The sequence below is a fragment of the Engraulis encrasicolus genome, chromosome 20 (assembly GCF_034702125.1).
Source record: "Engraulis encrasicolus isolate BLACKSEA-1 chromosome 20, IST_EnEncr_1.0, whole genome shotgun sequence".
In the NCBI taxonomy this organism is placed as follows: Eukaryota; Metazoa; Chordata; class Actinopteri; order Clupeiformes; family Engraulidae; genus Engraulis; species Engraulis encrasicolus.
Window position 1 is genome coordinate 39,458,619 of NC_085876.1, and position 10,012 is coordinate 39,468,630.

The following is a 10,012-nucleotide window of genomic DNA, read 5'->3' on the forward strand; positions in this document are numbered from 1 at the left end:
ATATTGCCACTGGACGCATTAATGATGTGCTTTCATTCTGTATGCTTTCAACTTATGATATAAAAATGTTCAAATAAAGATCTCGGATGCCTGTGCCAATTCTTTCAAAAAAAGAGAGAAAGCATTGCTCAAAACAGTCTGTTCGCTTATTCGAAATGTTTGGTGTTTGCCACTTGCTTTGTGATATACAGCTCAACACAGCAAAGGAGCACAACACAGCAAATTAGATTTACATTCAATGTATGACGGCCATTCTACGAAATGGGTGCCTTTTCCATGTCAAAAATCAAGTTTTTTTTTATGTAATCACACACACACAGTACCTATTTGAAAATGGTAGAGGGCCATCTTAAAAACTCTTGAATATATATATATATTTTATTAAAGTTTACAAAACTTTTAAAAGCATCCTCCTCAGTCCTGTTACCAAAATACATGGGATATGTAAAGCAGAATTTTGAAAGGAAGATGAACCATCACTTCTGCTTTCATCCTGTAATATCTTTTCTTGAAAGCAAAATTACTATCCTTTTCTTGAAATAACTTGTATTTACATTACTCCATAATAAACATACATGAGTCAATGATTTAGTAACAGGAGTGTACTGTTGATAGCAGTATTTTGGTATGTAGGGAGTTTCAATGGGAATTTCAAGTAACAGGAATGAGTTTTCAGCAATTACGTATTTGTCAAAAACATGAAATGTAGCAATATGGAGGTTGTGCTATCAATGCAAGCTCAATTTGCACATTGGTGTGATTGACCAACATTAATGTTTTTTTTTAAAACAACAAAGAATCAGATACATAATTTAGGTAACAGGACTGAGTACCAAGAGTGACCACTCGAATAAAATACAATTAGGAAATTTAAATATAATATAATGGATCATCAGAGAACATGCTTTTGCTCTTCCCATGTCCTTCAGAATGGCAGAAGGGATGTAAAACTGACTGTTGAACATGTGACTGGGGAAAATCCACAAAATGTCAGAGCAGCGATGTGTTAAGGTAACAACATTGAATGCAAGCTAGGGTACATGACTAAAATGCTTATTTTAAGTGAAACATCATCTAATTCCTTATGTTTGAATGTATGTAAAGTAAATGTGGGATATGAAATTGCACAAAAAGTGTAAAAAGTGTCACATTTTAAGAATTTGATTCATTATGCTCCATCACGTTGTAGCATTGGGACAGGTATGAAATGCATGGGTAGCTTTTAAAAATGTTTTCATTATCCAAGAAATGTTGATTTATTGGGACATACTATGAATAGCTATTTTAAAACTTTTTCATCATGGTTAAACGCTGGAACATAAAAGGGACCGATTTCATAGAATGGCCCATGAAAATGCAGAAACCGATGCTGAAGATAAAACACAAATGCAGAAGATAAAAAAACACTTGCCTTTTCATCAACCTAGATTTCTTAGAAAAAGTGTAACACACTGTGGGCTTAGGGCTATATAGGCCTACTGTATAGGCCTACTGTACGTATCTTAATCCGTTTGAGCAAACTCATCTGAAAGTAAACCTCTTGGGGAGTATACTGTATGTGCCCTGTGGTATGACCTGCTGTTATAGCCTACATTAAAGCCTTATTTACACTGGCACTTCAAGCTGAAAAATGACAAATACAGTGCATCCACAATTCACACAAATACTGAGAAGGCCTATCTGCAGCATTCACAACTCTACAAAGACAGGGGAGAATTAACCAGTGCTCTCTCCCATCCTCCTCCATGACTGAGGTATCCTGAGCATGATCCCGTCCCGCCGCACCTCTCCCTTGGGGCGCCATTGAGGGCTGCCCCCTTGCACGGGTGAGGCATAAATGCAATTTCGTTGTGTGCAGTGATCACTTGTGCGCTGTGGAGTGCTGTGTCACAATGACAATGGGAGTTGGAGTTTCCCAAATGGGTTTTCATTTTCGCTTTCACATATAGTGGCATGAGATGACATCTCCACCACAGGGTGGCGTATTTGCACCATGTTTGGATACAGGCAAGACCTCGCCTCCCCTCTGCACAGTAGGCTGCATGGTTAAATAAAAGACTTCTCACATCAGTCTCCAAATCAACCCCTTAAGCCATTACTATACTTGAGTTCATATTGCTTCAGCTTCGATATTCAATGTAGACCTACCATACAACAACAGACAAAACGGTCTCTCTTGATTTATTCGGCAGGGTGTGCTGCAGGGACAGATAATGGAACACCAAGTGACTCATCTTGCAGTGCCCACAGCGGATGCTGTCCCCAGTCCTGACAGGCTGCGTGCAATGTGGCCTAAAGCAGTTTTGGAATGTAGCCTAATGCAGTTTCACAGTGTAACTACTACCACACGTTCTGATTCTTCAGGGATGTAAAGACATATTAAATGTCCAACCAATACCTTGTACTTAAAAAAATAACTAAGTCAGTTTTAATTGCTTGTACATGGACTAAAATGAAAATGAAGCCATTTACCACTGTGAGTTCGGCGTCATTTGTTATCCATTTACATTGGCAGTGGTGCAATATTTTACCTTATCCCGAGTATTAAGAAAATAACCCCACTTTCTGCCTTCATGCATGGACACACACACACGCACGAACTTGCATACGCACACACATCGCTGTGCAGATGTTCCTGTGTGTGTGTCTGTGTGTTTGTGTGTGTGTGTGTGTGTTTGTGTGTGTGTGTGTGTGTTTGTGTGTATGTGCGTGAAGGCAGATAGTGGGGTTATTTTTTTAGTGTGTGTATGTGTGTGTGTGTGTGTGTGTGTGTGTGTGTGTGTGTGTGTGTGTGTGTGTGTGTGTGTGTGTGTGTGTGTGTGTGTGTGTGTGTGTGTGTGTGTGTGCGTGCGCGTATGTGCGTGTAGGCAGATAGTGGGGTTATTTTTTTAGTGTGTGTATGTGTGCAGGCGTGTGTGTATTTCACTCTGATTGTTGCTATCCATCATACCAGAGGTTTCCTCATCATGCTGTGCTAGGCTGCCCCCTAGGGGTCTCTGATGGCCACAACACACAGCTGCCACAACATTGGGAAGGAGACGACAGTGTGACAAGAACATGAACCAATTGCACAACATGTTGCAATTGCACAATAAAAACAATGAGACACAACAAAACAGACAGACATACACAAACAGAGAGACAGACAGATAGAACTTGAACAGGTTACCCGTTTGAAACCGTTTGAACCGGTTAGTTTAAACTGTGTTCATACTGGTTTGATCCAGTTTGATCCAGTTTACAGGTTTGTTTGAAGCAAACCAGTTTGATCTGGAACTTTCAGAGTTAAATTCTCGGTTTCCTAGTTTAAGACATGAACACATTCAAACGGCCACAAATTCACCAGATCACAATGTACATGTATAAGACACATAAGATGTATAAGAAGATAAGATGTGTAAAGATAAGATAAGGTAAGAAGATAAGATGTATAAGATATACTGTAAAGCAATGACTCTGCACTATCAGAAGCTATGATTAACTCAATATGTCCTTGGGCGTACTTGTGGCCTGTTTTCTAGTGGCTAGTCACCATTTTTAGAGACAATTATTTTCCATATAGTTGCTGCATGTACATTTCAATCCTAAGGTTTTTGCATACAAACAATAGTAACCCCCTCTCCACTAAATTGGCATGAGAGTTTCTTACAAATGCCTTTCAGTGTGTATCAAATCATACGGTATTTTATTTGATCGAAACTGAGATATTTGGGAGTGTCTAGACAAGTGCAGCATTTTACAATACAGACGCTGACAGTATGGGAACTCAAGTTTACTTTACATAGGCTTACCTTCTAAAAGGTAGTCCTATATACAGTCCCAGGAAAAAGTTTGTACACCCTTTGAAATTTCTTACATTTCTGTCAAAATTGATCATAAAACATGGTCTGATCTTCCCAGAAATCTCAAGAAGGAACAACCAGAGTCTGCTTTAATTAATTCCACCCAAACATTTACATGTTATCATATTTGTATTGATCATAAGGCCATAACATTCACAGGAGAGCAGGGCTTAAGTAAGTACACCCTTGCATTAAGTAGGTTTTAACCCTCAGTTAGTTGCAATATCATCAACCAGACTTGTCCTGTAGTTGCAGATCAGATTAATAAAACAATCTGTTTGTATCTTGTCTCCCTCTTCTTTAGAGAACTGCCTCTCGTCAGCAAGGTTTGTGGGATGTCTGGAGTGCATAGCTTTCTTGACTTCATGCCATATAATCTCAATTGTTTTTTGTCAGGGCTTTGACTGGGCTATTTCAGAGTGTGTATCTCATTATTATGAAGCCATTCTAAAGTCGATTTGCTTCTAAAGTATAGGTCGTTGTCACATTTCAGGACCCATACCCTTGTGTGCTTCAACTGTGTGACAGACTTCCTCACGTTTTTTTCTGTAAAATATCACAATAAACTTGAGTTCATTGTTCCACTGATAATAGCAAACTGTCAAGGGCCTGAGACAGCAAGGTAGCCGCATATAATGATGCTCCCGCCACCATACTCAGAAGAGGAGATGTAACCAAGAATAGCTAAAAATGGGATTCATTCTGCCATCTAAAATTAATGGGGTTTCTGTCCAAAAAAATATTGCTGCACCTTTGAGGTTTGCGAAAAAGCATTTATATGCTTCATAGAATTACTGCAAAATATTCTGTAGACCAACGTTGAAACCAAAGTTGAATTGTTCAGGGGAACACACAATGTCATGTTAGGAGGAGAACTGGAGAACCACACCGCCACCAAAACATCATCTCCACCTTTGAGTATGGTGGCGGGAGCATCATTATATGCGGCTACCTTGCTGCCTCAGGCCCTTTTCAGTTTGCTATTATCAGTGGAACAATGAACTCAGAAGTTTAGAGATATTTTACAGAAAAAAGTGAGGTAGTCTGTCACACAGTTGAAGCACACAAGAGGATGGGTGCTGAAATGTGACAACAACCCATACTTTAGAAGCAAATCGACTTTAAAATGGCTTCATAATAATGAAATACACATTCTGGAATAGCCCAGTCAAAGCCCTGACAAAAAAACAATTGAGATTATAAGGCATGAAGTCAAGAAAGCTATGCATTCCAGACATCCCACAAACCTTGCTGACGAGAGGCAGTTTTCTAAAGAAGAGGGAGACCAGATACATCCAGATTGTTTTGTTAATCTGATCTGCAACTACAGGAAACATCTGGTTGAGGTTATTGCGACTATCTAAGGGTTAAAACCTATTGAATGCAAGGGTGTACTTACTTATGCCTTGCTGTCCTGTGAATGTTTGCATCTTATGGCCAATGAAAATATGAAAACTTGTAAATATTTGGGTTGAATTAGTTAAAGCAGACTCTGGTTGTTCCTTCTTGTGATTTCCGGGAAGATCAGACCATGTTTTATGACCAATTTTGACAGAAAGGTAAGAAATTTCAAAGGGTGTACAAACTTTTTCCTGGGACTGTATGTCACTTCTGCTTGTTTTACTAGTCTATTTTCTTAGCTCATTTTCCTTATAGCTTCATATTCTAGGCAGATTCTGTTTATCAAAGGAACATAGTGATGTAATTGCAGACTGCAGACTAGGCCTGGAAAAATACTGCCCCCAAACACAATTTCCAAACCACGCTTGTTATAAATGTACGAGAATGTCATTAGCATCTTAATGTTTACAAATGAATCACCAGGCTCATCAATTTGAAAACGATTCCAAATGTTATACAGTACATCATAACCAGGTCTGAATCAGACAGTGAAGGCAACTGCATTAGAGGGAAAGTGTGGCAAACACTTTACTGTCTGACCCCAGGATTGACTTCTCTTCAGGTGTTTGGGGCTCTTTGTATTGGTCATCAATCCTCCATGCATGTTACGTATATGGATGTTTCAGGATAGACAGAGAATACTGCCCTCACAAGGAAATGATAAAACGTTGCTGCACTTGAAAGACTAAGGTCTGAAACATTGTGCCATTAAAAAACTGGGAGCATTAACAGTATTGCGAACACTTATCTTTTACTTCAGTTATTGGTTTTGTGCAGCACCTGTGCCATTAATGTACCCACATTCTCTGCTTTCTTGGAATACTCCACACACGCGCGCGCGCGCACACGCACACACACAAGCCAGAATACCACTCCAGCAGCCAATATACTACTCAAACACACGCAAGTCATAACCAACTGATGAATGTTCTTTTTATTTCCTTAGTGCAGTAAACAGTTACGTATATATATTTATATATATTTATTCATTTATTTATAATTATTCATAGTTTTTATCAACACCGTATCACTTAACAAAAAAAATATAGCACAAGACAGTTAAAACATGCTTCTCAAGTAACCGCTACTGAAATTAAAATCAATAAGAATAATAAATATACACACACTCACACAACTTGTTCTCAGTACCAAAACGTTGAGGTTACCAAACAGTAACAAAAAAACCGAACATAAAACAGGAAAATAAAACAATAAATACAACGGACATCTTTGACCATTTTGGAAACCATATTTTTTAGTCCTTTAAGAAATGGGAATTTTTTCCCCTTCAAATTCGACTTTTTTGCCCTTTGTAGAAAGAAAACGTAGCTCCCACATTGCCCTGTGTTCCAGTGCAGCAGGGCAGAGGAGAGGGGGGTCAGGAGAGGTCAGGAGAGGTCAGGTCAGGTCACGTCTTGGAGACAACGTGACCCCCCCACAACACTAGGCGGGGGGGACGTGACGTGCCCTGCCCTGTGGGGGACACACGGAGTGACAGAGGAGCTCCACACAGCTGCTGCGCAAGCGTGGCACTTTTCCCCAAACGGCTGCCAGGCCAACCAATAAAAATCCCCCTTTTCCTCCCTCTCACCCCTTTTACATAGTCAAGAATGAAATGTTTAAATAATTTAAAAATGAGTAGGACATGAAATAACAAAGGACAAAATAAAAGACAGACATTATATTCCTCTCCCTGGCTCAACCATCACATGAGTACCAAGCTTTTTTTTTTTTTTGAGTCGTTTTGGTTGAAACAAATCTCCCCAGAACAGTGTTAAGGACAAAAAATGAACTTGAACAAGCGAGACAACAGTCTTTTTCACCCCCTTGTGTCATACGTACCACCCCACTTTGCAGGCTCCAAACTCACTCAATCTTTTTTAAGCGTGTATGCTCCAAACTCTTCCATGTACAGAATATATAGGCTAGCATTTCCACTCTTCAGATAAAAAAAAAACGTTTAAAAAAACACTCAAATTGCACAGTAGCTTGAAGGGCTAGCAGAGAGAGAGTCCTTGGGGGGGGGGGGGATTATGAGAGAAAGTCACTGGATATGGGTAGCGTACCATCTGTATCGTACCAACACCCCTGCCCCCCACCTCCCCTTAAAAAGCTATTTCTCCCTTAGACGTATAGACGGATCTCCCTTAACTTAACTCCCCAGCTCCTCAACTTCCCCAATGAGCTGTGACGAAACAAGCTTAGAAACGCTTTGACCAGCAACAGCCACTGAAAGCACCCACGGCACGCGAGGCCAATTGGATAGACAAGAAGGAATACACAGACAGAGAAAAAAAGAGGAGGAAAGACAGAAGAGAGAAAGAGAGCAAAGCTGACAAGAAGTGGGAAAAGGGTAAGATGGAGACAGACCTCCACCACGAGTAGACCCATATGGAGTGAAGTCAGTTTGGGTCGGTTCAGGTCGGGTCTGGGTCGGGTCTGGGTCTGCTCAGTCTTGCTGGGATCGGGTGGGAGGAGGCGACAGACCACTGTGGAACTGTGGACCCAGGAGTCAATCAGTTGGACCGGGTGGGTCCGGTCCGGGTCCGGTTCCGGTCCGGGTCAGGTTGTATGAGTCCTGTGTGGGAGGGTGTGTGGGTGTGTGAGGCTCTCAGCAGAGCAGCAGGGCCTCGTCGTCGCTGGTCTCCGTCTTGGCCGTGGCCTCCAGACAGGCGTCGGGGATGCGGGCCGTGTGCACCATGCCGCAGTGTTCGCAGGGCCCGTCTCGCCCGCCTGCCGCCCGGCCCCCCCGCAGAGACGAGCCGCCGCCACCGCCGCCGCCGGCAGAGGCCCGGCCAGTGGGGGACTGGTGGGCCGCCAGGAAGGGGCCCACGCTCACCAGCTCGGCGGGGGCCGCGAGGCCCTCCAGCAGCGGGCCCGAGGAGCACTCGCTGCCGATCCCCGAGCTGACGCTGCAGCTGTGCTCCGTGAGCAACAGGGAGGAGGAGGAGGAGTGAGAGGAGGAGGACGAAGAGCAGGGAATGTCGACCACCGGGATGAGCAGCTCCACATCGTCCTCGTCATCCCTGGGGACGCCGGCGGCGGAGGACGACGTGACTCCGCCACAGCCACTGCTGCCGTGCTCCAGCTGCCGGAGGGGGCTGTGGTTGGGGCCGGGCCCACCGCACCCTGAGCCCCCACCTCCTCCTCCTCCTCCTCCTCCCTCACCGGAGCCCCCGCTGGAGGAGCGCGTGAGGGAGAAGCGCACCCAGCGCAGGCCGCGCGTCACCCTGCGGAGGGCGCTGCTGAGGTGGCTCCTGCCGCCCGGACTGCTGCTGCCGCTGCTGTTGCCACTGCTACTGCTGCTGCTGCTGAGGCTGGACGACGTGGAGACTGAACGCTGGGGGAGGGTGGAGGTGCTGGTGGTGGTGGTGACGGTACTCTGGGACAAACTCTCCACTAATCCGGCCAACTCCCGACTGGAGGAGGAGGAGGAGCTGGAGGAGGAGAGCTGGGGAAGGCTGGAGGTGGTGACTGACACGATGGCCTCCACCGCGTTGGTGGGCGGAGTCTTCTGAGGTAGGGGAGGGGCCACGGGGCCGCTGTTGCCGTTGCCGCCACCGACGGCGCCCACGGGCCCGCGGGAGGACGCGTGCTCGCTCTCCGTGTCGGTGTCGTCCGAGTCGGCGGGCAGGGGGCCGCGGTGCGAGCCCAGCAGCCTCTCGCTCGAGTCCCGTGCCGAGCCCCCGGTGCCACCCGCTACGCCGGCAGCGCCGCTACGCCCGCTCCCGGAAGTGGCGTTGTCGTCTGTCTCGGCCGAGACCAGCGCCAGCGAGCCCGAGCGGCGCGAGCGCGTGAAGTTGAAGAGGCGGCGCCACAGCGTGCGGTGTCGGCCCGAGGTGGGCAGGCGGATGGAGGTGAAGCCCAGCTGAGAGCGCACCGCCAGACGCAGGTTCTCCAGCACCGAGGCCTGTGGACCACACACGCACAGTCATCAATATACAGTTCGAAAGCCCATTGGGAAACTCCAACTCGCATTGTTCATATATATATTTAGTACATTCTCACACCACCAGCCACGACTGAGAGCCGAGGCCTGAGGAACACAGATACAGAGATCAGTCAGTCAGTCATACAGTCATTTAATATACAGTACATTATCACAGCGGCAAGCGCAAGTTCTTCAAGCGCAAGGCCTGTGGACTAGAGATGAATCAGTTAAGTCAGTGGTTCTTAACGTTTTTTTTTTGCTAACACACCCCCTTACTGGTGCCCAAGATAAGCCGCGCACCCCCATCCCAAATGTCTACACGTGTATACGCACTAAAAACTGATTTAAGTGATCCATTACAATGATTCTTGATTGAGACTTTAATCAATACCTTAATCCCTTTACATGGGGACCAAAACGTGTTGTAATTTGATTTTGATTTGGCCTAATTATAATGTTCAGGCAGAATTTTGGTCGCTTCCTCAACAGATAAAAAAATCTGTGCACCCCCTGAAATCTCTGGCGCACCCCCAAGGGGTGCCCGCACCCCAGGTTAAGAACCACTGAGTTAAGTAATCTATCCATTCATCCACCCTGTCCATTCAATGTTGCCTTACTCTTGCAGAATTTCCTGTCTGTTAGTTCCGATCAGGCTGCTAGCTCTCTGCTAGCACTAGCGACGGACATTGAAAAAACGATCGAAAATAACAATGGCGTTGTCCTTACAACCATGGTACGTATATCAATGGCAAAATTAAGTAATAAGCCACGAGAGGCACTGGGTTTGTGTTCGATTCATAACGGGTAACTTAAGACGCGCATAGAATCCTCAGTTGGA

At 44.9% G+C, this 10,012-nt stretch overlaps 1 protein-coding gene across 1 annotated transcript in view; it reads right to left on the reverse strand.

The window, feature by feature from the left end:
- Nucleotides 1–6,151: 6,151 nt before the first annotated feature.
- The window catches only part of lrp12 (low density lipoprotein receptor-related protein 12), a 43,012-nt gene continuing 39,151 nt past the window's right edge, over nucleotides 6,152–10,012 (reverse strand). The window contains exon 8 of the mRNA XM_063185920.1: nucleotides 6,152–9,153. Within this exon, the coding sequence (XP_063041990.1) occupies nucleotides 7,855–9,153 (1,299 nt within the window). The 3' untranslated portion in view covers nucleotides 6,152–7,854. The remainder of the gene's footprint in view (nucleotides 9,154–10,012) is intronic.